This window comes from Epargyreus clarus, unplaced genomic scaffold, assembly GCF_041222505.1.
Source record: "Epargyreus clarus isolate Ecla_fem2 unplaced genomic scaffold, WU_Ecla_fem_2.2 ptg000012l, whole genome shotgun sequence".
NCBI lineage: Eukaryota > Metazoa > Arthropoda > Insecta > Lepidoptera > Hesperiidae > Epargyreus > Epargyreus clarus.
Window position 1 is genome coordinate 6237301 of NW_027332220.1, and position 14926 is coordinate 6252226.

At 33.0% G+C, this 14926-nt stretch overlaps 3 protein-coding genes across 3 annotated transcripts; 2 read left to right on the forward strand and 1 right to left on the reverse strand.

Annotated features, from left to right (window-relative positions):
* The first annotated feature begins 2959 nt into the window (after positions 1-2959).
* On the forward strand, positions 2960-5389 carry LOC140746204 (uncharacterized). Its single transcript, XM_073078253.1, has 2 exons — positions 2960-3591; positions 4670-5389. The coding sequence occupies exons 1-2, from the start codon at positions 3247-3249 to the stop codon at positions 5279-5281; spliced, it is 957 nt and encodes a 318-aa protein (XP_072934354.1). The 5' UTR covers positions 2960-3246; the 3' UTR covers positions 5282-5389.
* Positions 5390-6442: 1053 nt separating this feature from the next.
* Positions 6443-8881, reverse strand: LOC140746206 (uncharacterized). The gene is made up of 2 exons (XM_073078254.1): positions 8241-8881; positions 6443-7162 (listed from the first exon to the last, which is right to left on the reverse strand). The coding sequence occupies exons 1-2, from the start codon at positions 8583-8585 to the stop codon at positions 6551-6553; spliced, it is 957 nt and encodes a 318-aa protein (XP_072934355.1). The 5' UTR covers positions 8586-8881; the 3' UTR covers positions 6443-6550.
* Positions 8882-11605: 2724 nt separating this feature from the next.
* On the forward strand, positions 11606-14371 carry bonsai (28S ribosomal protein S15, mitochondrial). Its single transcript, XM_073078255.1, has 5 exons — positions 11606-11919; positions 12500-12633; positions 13138-13211; positions 13518-13639; positions 13945-14371. The coding sequence occupies exons 1-5, from the start codon at positions 11732-11734 to the stop codon at positions 14246-14248; spliced, it is 822 nt and encodes a 273-aa protein (XP_072934356.1). The 5' UTR covers positions 11606-11731; the 3' UTR covers positions 14249-14371.
* Positions 14372-14926: the final 555 nt, after the last annotated feature.

Genomic DNA, 14926 nt, shown 5'->3' on the forward strand with positions numbered 1-14926 from the left:
CATATATATAGTGACAAGGATTTCGAAAAACTGTAAATTAGTTCCACATAGTTTATGGATGCACAAAATATAAAAAATATACATATTAATGACTTCCTAATAAAATTCCTTAGAAAATTCCAATCAGACACAATTAGATTATTATAAATTCTAAGCACTTCCATTTTTTATTTATTATCTAAAAATAATTCAGTCACTTTCTGATTAATATATTCTTCCTTAGGCTATGCAATTAAATAGTTAGGTATAATAATATACACTATATATAGTTGGTCACTATATAGTCGGATTTATAGTTGTATCATACATTATTTATTTTATAATATTCTTTAGACACAGATCATATAATTTACACAGATACAATTCGTATGTAAAAACATATTTGACGCAAAAGTCAGATAATATTTTAAACAAATTAAAGTTACAACTAACATTTTTATTGTACTTCATACCATCGTATTATCCGATAACAGATATATTAATTATCTATATGTTAGTTTGCATAATCTGTGGTTATACGAGTATTTTATGGAATATCTTGTTAATTATTTGAGCTATATGATCTGTGTTAAAGATTTTGTGTAGTAAATATTATAATTTTTTAATAGTGTAGTGAAATTTTATTTGAAGTCAGCTATAGTGTATATGATTTAGTTTGATTCGAGAGTATTATACAGGAGATGGTAGACGATTTATGTATGATGTATTTGATGAATGGATATGTTAAAACATAGATAAAATTTGAACTTTATTTTCTTTGGATATATTCAATGCAATTATTGTGGATAGAAAAAGCTCATGATCACATTTTTTAATCATAAGTGAATGAATGATATCTGAGAGTTCGTATTATTCTTAATAGTGTGTGAATACCTAACAACTCAAGGACTTAGCTCAGGTCAAAGGCACTTTGCAAAAAAATCTTAAAATTAGTTTAATAATCGAATGTAAAATTAATAAAGAATTATTTAACAAATTAAATCTTAATAAAGTCCAAAATATTAACAACCAATCAAAGCGAATAAAGTTCAAATTTTATGTGGTTTTATTCATTATAATATGAAATACGTTTTTTAATGTTTTATGATATAAAAAGTAGCTATTGCGCGACCAAACGAATCTTGCCCTTGTAATAATCATAATTTTATTTTAATTGTGGTACCTAGACTAGAGAAGAAATATGTAGTTTGAAAATAGCCGGCAAAGGTTTATATTGTAACATTGACGCAAAGAGTCGTAAATAAGGGTTAATTTTATTTCTATACGTGTGTTTGGTTAAATTTACTTTATTAAACTGTTTTGGTGTAATTTATTGGCAACAAAATAGCGACTGAACATTTCCAACTAAGTCTTAAAGAATACAAACCAGCCATTAAATTTATGAAGTGTAATACTATGTTTGCGTCATAAATATATTTTTTTCGGATTAGAACAGTTTTATAATGTGAGTTCAGCCTTAGTCCTCGATTACTCTTTAACAATAGCTTGTCTCGATAAAAAATGTATTACAAAATGGTGGAATTTCCTTTTATTTCTCGCTTGTTCTATATAATATAAGCCGCATTTTGAATTACATGTTTTATTAGAACATATTTAACGCTCAAATGTGGAAATAAATAAAGGGAAGGGAAGTAAGGAAAGGGGTGCTTTAATTTTGCGAAATTTTCTACACTTTTGTGTAGAAAACGATAAGCTAATTTTCGGTTCAAAAATATTAAAATCTATAAAGTTGACATTGAAAAGGGCGAATGGAATACTAATATGTTCAGTCTTCTTGAAAAATTTTAAAGGATTTGAAATTTATGAATGAAAAACTTGTGCGATGGGTAGCACAAACTCTAAAATATTTATTAAATAAACTCTGTGTGGCTTAGATTTGCTTGTATATAAGTAGGTTCACTTTTTGTAATTATTCTCTTCACGTTAGTATATATATTGTAATTGTAAATAAACTATTGTAAACGTGTTAGCTTCAAATATTTTCACGGTGTAAAGATTTTTTTGTAATATATAAACATAATATATGGAATATTATTATTGAATTGTTAGTCGATTTATTATGATACGATAAACGCTAAAACTAGGACCATTACATTTCAGCAATAAACTCCAATTGTGGTGACATTTTTTTGTTACAAATGGCACTGTTGCGGGCTGCTAAATACCAATATTCCATTTCACAATAATACAAAATAATTTGAAAAAAATCTGTTAACCGGTATTTGCAAATTTTAGTGTTTGTCCAGGACTTACATAACTTAAATGTCTAAAAGGAAACGATTGCCGGTAAAGCTGCGCGAGGAAGTTTGGTATTGAGTTAGCGTAATCAAAAGTCATGAGTATATACATAAATTTATTATATAGTGTGAATTTTCTAGACCCACACGTCAGAATTCTGTTCAAGTATTTGGACAAGAGCTGGCCCACCAGTCAGCTCAACTTGTACCTATATCTATACACCCATTCAGTACTTAAAACACACGGCATGCGAGTTTCTGTTTAAAAATATTTGATACTGATTTAAGCGAATAGTGAGCTGATTAGTTTGCAATTGAACTACAGCTCAATAAGTCGCTCATGTGACCTGGATATTAGAATCGGTTCAAAGCAATTACATATGCTAAGAATTGACTATTTAGTCGTGCCAAGACGTAGACGAAATTTGTTACCAGAATATCACTTTGTAAACGAATATTACGAATATAAAAGTTTAGATTTTGCTATTGGTTATTATGGATATATGGAAAATATAATTATTTATGTATTCCAATTATTATTTTTGGTGCTGTTCCTAATTATCATTTTATTTTATTTATTTATTTAAAGTCAGTGTTATAATAATTTATTGTATAACATAGGTTATTTTTATATTTCCTAATGTATGCCGAATTATTTCACATAGCAACTAGCGACATCCAACTTCAAAATGAACGGTGATTTTGGTATTGATTCCCTTAAGGCGGTATCAGACGGTTCACTTTTCGTTCATCTTTGTCTTTCATTCGGCATCTTTCACTCGAAATGATTCGTCTGAACCCCAAATGAAACAAGAGTGCCGAATGAATTCACTAATGAACCGATCCGACAATGTTAGATTTTTTCATTCGGCATCTTTCACTCCCACTCCGAATGAACGAAAAATGAACGGTCTGCACACAGAGAGAACGTTCACTCGGATTCGGCCATTTTGTCTCAAGCCCGGTAGCAGACGCACGTCTCGTTGCGTCACGGAAAATTGGCGACAATATGGTGTTCAAGTGGAATGAGCAAAGTACGCTGCTGTTTTTGGAACATTTTAAAAATTATCAATGTTTATGGAACCACAAACTTGATGAGTACAAGGATAGAACATTACGTGCAAACGCTATGAAATCCCTAATTAGTGATTTAAACCTCGAGGTTTGTGAAGAAGACATTAAACATAAAATAAAAACTATACGGACCCGTTTTACAACTGAATTAACAAAAATAAAGCAGTCTACTAAAAGTGGTCGCTCTACTGACGATATATATGTACCTATGCTGTACTGGTTTAAACATGCAGAATTTTTAAGCAGTGTTTGTATCCCACGGCAGAGTACATCAAATCTCGTAAGTATACTAATTTAGCTATTGTTTATTACTAGCTTTTATTTAGTTGCACCTGTCCCTGTCTGTTTGTACTGTGAATATAGGGACAGCGCTCTACACAGTATGGAACGTTGTCCCACTCGCAATGTTTTGATTGATGCTGGTACGGGGGCAGCACGGAAGATAAATATTAGGTATTCAATAAAAGCAACGTAGATATATTAGATATATTTATTATAATTATTATTATACGTAGATATTTATGTTGTAGTATTTACATTTACATATTCATCATATCATGTTCCATTGCCATGGCACGGTGTCTGTAGTAACAAACTTTTCTGCATATGCATCACGCACGCGACGGGCATTTTCACTATGATGCCTTGCAGTAGTTGGTGGAGAATCGCTTATTGCTAAAGATGATACTTGTCGCCATTCCCCTGGTATAGTACCACCTGTTTTCCAATCTTCAGTTTCCAGTGACTGTTGTGTAACATAATGCTTTGTCGTTTTTCTCAGCCAATTATGTATTGCACATGTCGTTTTAACAAGTTGTTCAACTTTTTTCACCGATAGTGGAATCGGTTTTTCAAAAATCCTGAATTTTGATACCAATATTCCGAAAGTATTTTCTACCACACGTCGAGCTCTAGAGAGCCGATAGTTGAATATTTTTTGTTTGACGCCAAACTCTCCTCTAGTGTGAAATGGTTTCAAAATATCTGTTCGTAAAGGAAATGCGTCATCTGCCACGATTACGCCTTCCTCTGGAAAATTCAGAAGATTTGACATCAGAGCTTCATTTAATGTAGATTTTTGAAAGACCGATGCATCGTTTGCTCTTCCGTTTGTTCCAACATCTATAAAAATGAAATTGTAATTCGCATCCACAAGTGCAAATAGATGAATACTGAAATTCTTTTTGTAGTCGAAATAGTCTGAGCCGGAGTTTCCTGGGCATCTTATATTGACTAATTTTCCATCCATGGCACCGCAACAGTTTGGAAAGTTCCATAGTTTATAGTAGTCTTCCATTATTTCAATCCATTCATCTCGAACTTCAGGAACCTGTAAAATAAATATGTTTTAATTGCAGGACACGTCAGTAAACACGCAGACTCAAAACGAAGACTCCACTGAATCTGAGCCGAAGAGTTCTCAAGCTGGTAGTGAGAAGCAGTCGAAATCTAGTGCTGAGAATAGTAGAAATGGTGGTACAATATCGTCTACATCATTGTATTCTGAAAAACCAGTCAACCGCAAACGAAAGACAGACATTCCAATTGATATGGCAATTAAAGAATTAAAAGCTATAAGCAAGGAAAACAAAGAGCAAGTTGAAGATGAATTTGATTTATTCTGTAAAAGTTTGGCAATACAACTAAAGAAAATGCCTTTAAACAGGGCATTAATATGTCAGGAAAGACTTCAATCGGTGATGACCCAGGAACGTCTTGCACAAATGACGTCCTTATCTGAATCGAGCTCAAGTACACGATCCTCTTTAAATATCGACCGGTCGCATCAATATGAAACCTATCACTCGCCAACCCAGCAAGTATACTCGCCAACCCAGCAAGTATACTCGCCCACGGTCAGTGATCATTACTATCCCTCAGAAACACAACAAGAACTACATTCACAAATTGTTCTTCCACCATCCACTCAAGAAAACATACTCATACAAGCTCTTAAAGATATCGTGTGAATGTTAATTGTCAAACACGTGCATTTAATTAAAAAGTTTCAAAAATATTACCTATTTGTTTTTTAATTAATTTAAAATGTTACTGACCTTTATAAAGTTTCCAAGTGCCGTCCAAATAGCTTCACATACTTCTTTGAAAAAGTAGGATATTGAATTTCGTGGTACTCTGTATAGAGCTTCTAAGGTTCCAAAAGAATCGCCAGTAGCAAGATATCTCAGTACAATTTGAAGTTTTGTTCGGTTAGGTATACTATCTCTCATTAAAGTATTTTGTTTCGTTATTTTCGGAGCAATAAGCAGTAAAAGTTCTTCAAATTTACATTCGTCCATTCGCAAATGATTGCGATACGATTCAGGATCTTCATCAGCTAGTTCTCTCAACAGTGTGCTCGAAGCTCCAAACATATTTCTTCTTTCAATCCATGGCCGCACCCACCAACGTCGACGTTTTCTTTGCTTCTTTTTTACTAAGTTTTGGATTAAATGATCACAAATTAAACGGATTCCGAGACGCACGACTTCAACCGATGACATATTTAAAGTAAATAACAGATGAACGTTCTTTTTTTTGTGAACTCGAGTGAACCGTCTGATACCGCCTTAAAGGCGGTATCAGACGGTTCACTCGAGAGAACATTCACACGAATGAATGTTTCATTTTTCTTTCATTCCATGTTCACACGACTTAGTGCGAATGACAAAAAAAAGAACGTTCATCTGTTATTTACTTTAAATATGTCATCGGTTGAAGTCGTGCGTCTCGGAATCCGTTTAATTTGTGATCATTTAATCCAAAACTTAGTAAAAAAGAAGCAAAGAAAACGTCGACGTTGGTGGGTGCGGCCATGGATTGAAAGAAGAAATATGTTTGGAGCTTCGAGCACACTGTTGAGAGAACTAGCTGATGAAGATCCTGAATCGTATCGCAATCATTTGCGAATGGACGAATGTAAATTTGAAGAACTTTTACTGCTTATTGCTCCGAAAATAACGAAACAAAATACTTTAATGAGAGATAGTATACCTAACCGAACAAAACTTCAAATTGTACTGAGATATCTTGCTACTGGCGATTCTTTTGGAACCTTAGAAGCTCTATACAGAGTACCACGAAATTCAATATCCTACTTTTTCAAAGAAGTATGTGAAGCTATTTGGACGGCACTTGGAAACTTTATAAAGGTCAGTAACATTTTAAATTAATTAAAAAACAAATAGGTAATATTTTTGAAACTTTTTAATTAAATGCACGTGTTTGACAATTAACATTCACACGATATCTTTAAGAGCTTGTATGAGTATGTTTTCTTGAGTGGATGGTGGAAGAACAATTTGTGAATGTAGTTCTTGTTGTGTTTCTGAGGGATAGTAATGATCACTGACCGTGGGCGAGTATACTTGCTGGGTTGGCGAGTATACTTGCTGGGTTGGCGAGTGATAGGTTTCATATTGATGCGACCGGTCGATATTTAAAGAGGATCGTGTACTTGAGCTCGATTCAGATAAGGACGTCATTTGTGCAAGACGTTCCTGGGTCATCACCGATTGAAGTCTTTCCTGACATATTAATGCCCTGTTTAAAGGCATTTTCTTTAGTTGTATTGCCAAACTTTTACAGAATAAATCAAATTCATCTTCAACTTGCTCTTTGTTTTCCTTGCTTATAGCTTTTAATTCTTTAATTGCCATATCAATTGGAATGTCTGTCTTTCGTTTGCGGTTGACTGGTTTTTCAGAATACAATGATGTAGACGATATTGTACCACCATTTCTACTATTCTCAGCACTAGATTTCGACTGCTTCTCACTACCAGCTTGAGAACTCTTCAGCTCAGATTCAGTGGAGTCTTCGTTTTGAGTCTGCGTGTTTACTGACGTGTCCTGCAATTAAAACATATTTATTTTACAGGTTCCTGAAGTTCGAGATGAATGGATTGAAATAATGGAAGACTACTATAAACTATGGAACTTTCCAAACTGTTGCGGTGCCATGGATGGAAAATTAGTCAATATAAGATGCCCAGGAAACTCCGGCTCAGACTATTTCGACTACAAAAAGAATTTCAGTATTCATCTATTTGCACTTGTGGATGCGAATTACAATTTCATTTTTATAGATGTTGGAACAAACGGAAGAGCAAACGATGCATCGGTCTTTCAAAAATCTACATTAAATGAAGCTCTGATGTCAAATCTTCTGAATTTTCCAGAGGAAGGCGTAATCGTGGCAGATGACGCATTTCCTTTACGAACAGATATTTTGAAACCATTTCACACTAGAGGAGAGTTTGGCGTCAAACAAAAAATATTCAACTATCGGCTCTCTAGAGCTCGACGTGTGGTAGAAAATACTTTCGGAATATTGGTATCAAAATTCAGGATTTTTGAAAAACCGATTCCACTATCGGTGAAAAAAGTTGAACAACTTGTTAAAACGACATGTGCAATACATAATTGGCTGAGAAAAACGACAAAGCATTATGTTACACAACAGTCACTGGAAACTGAAGATTGGAAAACAGGTGGTACTATACCAGGGGAATGGCGACAAGTATCATCTTTAGCAATAAGCGATTCTCCACCAACTACTGCAAGGCATCATAGTGAAAATGCCCGTCGCGTGCGTGATGCATATGCAGAAAAGTTTGTTACTACAGACACCGTGCCATGGCAATGGAACATGATATGATGAATATGTAAATGTAAATACTACAACATAAATATCTACGTATAATAATAATTATAATAAATATATCTAATATATCTACGTTGCTTTTATTGAATACCTAATATTTATCTTCCGTGCTGCCCCCGTACCAGCATCAATCAAAACATTGCGAGTGGGACAACGTTCCATACTGTGTAGAGCGCTGTCCCTATATTCACAGTACAAACAGACAGGGACAGGTGCAACTAAATAAAAGCTAGTAATAAACAATAGCTAAATTAGTATACTTACGAGATTTGATGTACTCTGCCGTGGGATACAAACACTGCTTAAAAATTCTGCATGTTTAAACCAGTACAGCATAGGTACATATATATCGTCAGTAGAGCGACCACTTTTAGTAGACTGCTTTATTTTTGTTAATTCAGTTGTAAAACGGGTCCGTATAGTTTTTATTTTATGTTTAATGTCTTCTTCACAAACCTCGAGGTTTAAATCACTAATTAGGGATTTCATAGCGTTTGCACGTAATGTTCTATCCTTGTACTCATCAAGTTTGTGGTTCCATAAACATTGATAATTTTTAAAATGTTCCAAAAACAGCAGCGTACTTTGCTCATTCCACTTGAACACCATATTGTCGCCAATTTTCCGTGACGCAACGAGACGTGCGTCTGCTACCGGGCTTGAGACAAAATGGCCGAATCCGAGTGAACGTTCTCTCTGTGTGCAGACCGTTCATTTTTCGTTCATTCGGAGTGGGAGTGAAAGATGCCGAATGAAAAAATCTAACATTGTCGGATCGGTTCATTAGTGAATTCATTCGGCACTCTTGTTTCATTTGGGGTTCAGACGAATCATTTCGAGTGAAAGATGCCGAATGAAAGACAAAGATGAACGAAAAGTGAACCGTCTGATACCGCCTTTAGCGTTTATTGTCGTCAACCTAGTCCAGTTATATTTATTATTTTTATTTATATTTCATTCATTATCTGTTCCATGCATAATATTCAATGCAATATTCAATATTGGTTCTTGCAGAACGTAAGTGAGGCATAAAAACCAACATTCTTACATAACAAATTGTGACATTATTTCTTCCTCCAGTAGATGATAAATAAGAGTGATTTCTCTAATACTCAATGAGTATTGTATGTTTTGTCGTGTCCCGTCACAGTCATGCGGTTTTATCGGTAGACCAAGCGTACTAATATGAAGACTTGACTTAGAGAAATGGTTCATATTCTTCTAAAAGACAGCGAAAAAGGATTTTATTCACCGATGCGTTTTGATAACAATTGTCTCGTTACTTTTTATGAGTATGCTAGATCTATATGCTTTTAATATGTCGCCCTATTCAATCGACATTTTCTATAATTTCTCCATCATATATTAAAATATGTATGTATTGTAACAAAAAAACATACTGCTAGGGCCAAATATAATTATTTATAAGAAGGTTCGGATTAAAGAAAGACATTTTTGTATTTGTATAGTAATAGGAACATTACATTAGTGAATACATTGCTAAATAAAGTCCAGTATTAAAATAAGATAAACAATAAGAATTGTGGTGGAATTTCATTTGCTGTGGTTTGCATTCCTTTTTCGGCTTTGAGATGTTTTAAATTTAATCTTTGATTTGTAAATTAGTTAATATTTTCATAGATTTCTATTTTCATTATAATATGTCACAGATACAAAAATCACAGTGTAGGTTTGTTGTGTATGATCATATGGCATTCTTGCATTTTATTATTCATTCTATATTATTATCTTTATGTAAGTAGTGTTTTAAAAGGCGTATCCACTTAAGAATCGCAGTGACCGCGATCGAATATTTGCGCGCCAAATTTATCGTGGTCGCTGTGATCGCAAAGTGTAACGCGGTATGTATAGTTTGTGGAATATTTTTAACAAAAAACATTCCATAAATTCATTTCATGTTTTTTAGCAACTACTCATTTAGAAGTGCAATATGTTTCGATGTTTCATTAGATAAGTAGGCGTTCATAAAAAACGCGGATTTCCACTGTATTTATTTTCGTTATGTGTACAAAAAATTATATGAGTATCTATAAATATTGCTTTAGTCAGTGGTTAATTTTATTATTGTATTATCTATGTGCTTGAATCGGCGTGAATTTAATTATTGTAAAATTAATTAATTGGTGCATGGTAATTTATTTTATTAAATATTTTACAAAGGCCAGGTTTAGAAAAAAATATGTAAAGGTTAAAGGCAAATTTTTAAATATAAGCAAATTGAATTTATTTAAAAATTTTATTTTATTTCAAGAATTGGTGGTATGAGATTTATTATGAGGTTTACCAATTGTTGAAGCCTCATTTATTATTTGTCATCATTTTTTTAGTATATTCATGTTTTAATCACGCCAAATTCGTATATAGAAATAATCGATTATAAATGTGTATAATAATTAATTTTAGGTACAGTCATATGAAGCAGTACATTTAGTACAAAACAGCTGTAATATAAGTTTGAGGTTTCATATTCATGAAAGCAATAAATAAATGAGTGGTTATAAAAACGTATTTTTATTATTTCCTTAAAAATAAATTATCTATATTATATTATTATTATTTAAATTGAGTTCAGTATTGTGATTTTAAAATAGCTGACTGTTACTTGCAATTTTCAAAATTACAATAGCAAATAAAATAATATACAATAGCAAATGTTGCAATTTAAGGACTTGCATTTTTAGAGGACGCAATTTTATTTTTGGGAAGGGAACCCCCCCCGGTTAATAAAAGTTTAACCTCAAGTTTGTGGGGTCGCCACCCTTGTTCCCCGGCCGCCATCTTGGAAAATGGGGTGAAAACACTTCGCGATATCTCTGTAACTATGCGTCTTACAAAAAAAATGCGAAGTCATAATTTGTAGTACATTGTTTTGCCTACAAATGTTTATATTTTTTTATAATATAGGAGTAGCAGACGAACATGCTGTCCACCTGATGGTAAGTGACTACTGCCGCCCATGGACATCTGTAATCAACCCCAGATAGGATTAGATATTCCTACTTGAGGTTGGCCACAGATGCGCCGCTACCCCTGAGGAGTAAGCTGGAACGCCTCGGAAAAGTCTGTCTCCCTTACCACACCCTTCAAACGGGAACACAGCAGCGCCTAGTTAGCTAGTAGGCTGTTATTAGGTGGAAATAGGTGTGGTGGTGGTGCCGCCGGAGTCGAACCACAAAGGGTTCTACCACCTTCACTTACTTATATAACTTTATTCCCTAAATTAAAGATTAAAGAAGTTATAAGCAAAAAAAGTGGAAATTCTTCCCTATATGTTTTTTAAATTTCATTTCAATTATTGAAAACGCTGTTACAGCGCTCCAAAGTTGACGGGGTTCGACAATGAAATGAAATGAAATGAAATGAAATATATTTATTTTGTATAGGCCAACGGCGGCACTTACAAATTGTCAGTTACAATATTTTCTTAAACTACTACCGGATCGGAACGCGACTTAATGCTAATGAGAATCCGGTCGAAACGAAATGTTTAACTTAATATATTCTATTGGATAAAAAGATAATCATCCCGTTCCAAATTATTAAAATTAGGCGGTATGCACTGACCACATTCATAAATAAACGTCAACCGTCAACGTCATTTGTCACTGTCAAGTCAAGTATAGGTTTCTCAAACGACACTTGACAATAATTCTATTTTCATGAATATTGTAGTAAAGAAACTAAATAGGTGTAAATTGAAATACTTATATTAATCCTAATTATTACTAAGCACAATGTTGCGCCGAATAACGTCGTCTCTAATTCAAACGCGTGGCGTAAAACAGCAGGTCGACGTAAAATGGGTGAAGCCGCCGTATGTACCCGCGTATAAACCAGAGAAATCTGGTGATTTGGAGAACCTTCCGTCTATCCAGGGGAGCGCCCTAGGAGAAGACTATGCTTTAAGCGATGAAATTAAAAGGTAACTTGGTCGTATGTTGTTGTTGAGAAATTAAACTAAAGTATTGGAGGTTATATCGTGAGAGAATTAAATTGATGATATTAATTGATATCGATACATCGATTCTTAATGTGGAAAAAGTTGTAAATATGTTATATGTTCTACCAGACATCTTAGTTTTGTAATAAAATATATTGCTTTTGTTAAATTATGTTAGTAGTAGTGAATAAGTTCACTCTATTCCACCCATATCTTTTTAGACTTATAATCAGTATAGGTGTTATTTAGAAATCCCAACAAGCTAGATAAATATTATAATAACAATTAACCTGACTGTTTAAAAAATATAGCCTATATTATTCCCACAATTATTAAGACTAAGAATTGTAATTGCACCTCATATGTTAAAGTACGAGAAGACATTTGGGCTGTAGTGTGCCAATGAATAATTCTTAGATATATGTATCAATATGTATACAGCAATTTGGTAGATTATGCTTCAGGCCTCCCACAATTTCAGGCAGAAAAATTAAGTAGTGAGCCATAGACAATATTTTTATTTTATTCATCGGCCAGGTAATATGCATTTATATTTTTGCAGTGCACCAGAATCAGTTCAGAAGATTTTTTCAGTGGCATTTCTTGGCAAAAAAGAGTACAAGGCACTAGTCAAAAAGGAATTCATGGACCGAGTTCGGAGACATAAGTACGATGTGAATACTGCTGAAACTAGAAGTATGCCAAAATCATATTTTTTAGAGTAATTCTCTCTTATACCTATTTCTGCCTAAAAGTGTTAATTGCTGCTGTGTTGTGGTGAGAGAGACATACTTTTTCGAGTCACTTCAGCTTAGTCCTCAGAAGTCTTATCTTCTCTGGGGTTGATAACAGATGTCTATGGGCGGCAGTAGCCACTTACCATCAGGTGGACTGCATGCGCATCTGCTATATTATAAAAAAAATCCTGAATAAAATAAATAAACACCATTGATGATGCCAAATTACTTTTTTGGCCTTCCATCTTTATGTTAGATGTGTTAGTTGTTTTTATTCTTTTACATCTCTAGTAACAGATTTTGATAGAACTCAATTCACTCAAGTAATTTTTTGCCTTTCTCGTTTTAAAACTTAAATATTTGTTCAAATAAAAAATCTATTAATAAAATGAATTGTAATTCAATGTTCTCTGCTTAAAAGTTTATTTGCTAAGATTTATTTGATTGATAAATTCTCTTTCAGTTGCTAGAATAACAGGTACCATACGTTGTCTTCAAGACACCCTGGAGAAATTCCCAAAGAATCTGACAGCTAAGGTAAGGTATTTGTTAATTTTCACATTAATATTTTTCAGGAGTGGTGATAAAGTATAGTCCGCGTAAAACTGCTAGTCCACTCTGAATGTAGAAATGAATCGCGTCACCATAGCAAATTGTATTACTGCACCTGGTCACAACAACTTCAGATGAGACTTTAAGTACCTTTTAGGTACCTAACCATAAAAAAGTAGGTTGAAAATTAATTCAGCAAATAATTTTCAGAAGCAAGTTCTGAAAACTAAACTGCAATCTTCCATTCTGATAATATAATTTTTCATTTATCCTTATACCTTCACTTTACAGGTAACATGTCAGGAGCTGATAGATAGGAGAAAGAAACTCCTCAAGTATTTAAGGCAATATGACTACAAAAAATTTGAATGGCTGTTAGAGAAATTGAACATAGAATATAAGGGGAATCCTGAGTAAGTAACACAGAAGTGACCATATTCTGTATGCAAATTGTTGCCATTATGATATCATATCAGATTTAATGGTAAATCATCATCACCAATAATGCAATAAAATGAGACTACCAATTATTATTATTATGCCTCTAAACTACGACATACTGTTTAATCTTGTTTTAAATTTAAAACAACAATTCTATTAATAATTAAAATTATGGCCACACCTTGAAACACAGAACATACTTTTGTTATTGAACTTCTTGTATTACTTGCAATACACTAATATTATAAACCTAAAACCTTTCAACTGTTTATTCCAGGTCTTTCCACAAACTTTCGCGCAAGGAATCATTACGCAAGTTAACTGAGATGCACTGTAGTGACATATGCCAGGGAAAACTGGACGAATACAGGAACCTTCTAGAAAGTCAACAAGGACCATTCTTAAGAGAGAAGATTGAAGCTCTCAAGTTTATTAGAAGTGAGCAAATGGAATTGCAACTACCTATAACCGTAACTGAACAAGATATAAAGAAGGTAGAGAAACAGCTGGAGGATTGGGAAATTAAGGATAATCTGAAAAAGCAAGCTAAACAAAAGAAGAGGAATTTACTTTTAGAGTAGACAAGTAATATTGTAAAATAATTTATAGAATATATTGATAGTTCTTGTGATAAAATTGTTTAATTTTCGCGATTTCCAAAAATAAATGAAATTACATAAAATAAAATTTTATAAATATTTTAATTGTCTATGTGGAACTAGTCACATACATAATATTCTAGTAGTTATTTCTGATCAATTTAATATATTCATTAGATGTAGCGGCATGTGTAAAATACAAGCAAAATGTCGTAGATTTAAATTTTTTATTTAACTAATAACTAAGTCTTAATAGTTAGTAAAAAGAGTATAAAAATACAAAGCGCAATGTCGAATCAGTCAAATTTGGACGGATATTATTTTACATAAATGCAATTTTTAATAGCGTTACATATTCAAAATAGTAAGACGTGTAAATACTAAGGAAGACTAAGTGAGTTATATTTTACATACAATACTATCACCTATTCAAAAACTATGACCTAAGTATAAAATCATTGAAGAAATCTTTGTGATGTAATGCGACATTCAATTGAACGTAGACCTTACATATCTCATAATACAATCGTAAATTTAGAAGTTATTAACACGGAATACATTTTTAAAACAGTGAAATGTACATAAAACAAAATTAAAATAATTTTTCGATTCAAAATTTCAGATATATCATGTGGAATATTATATTTCCACTGTATAAAC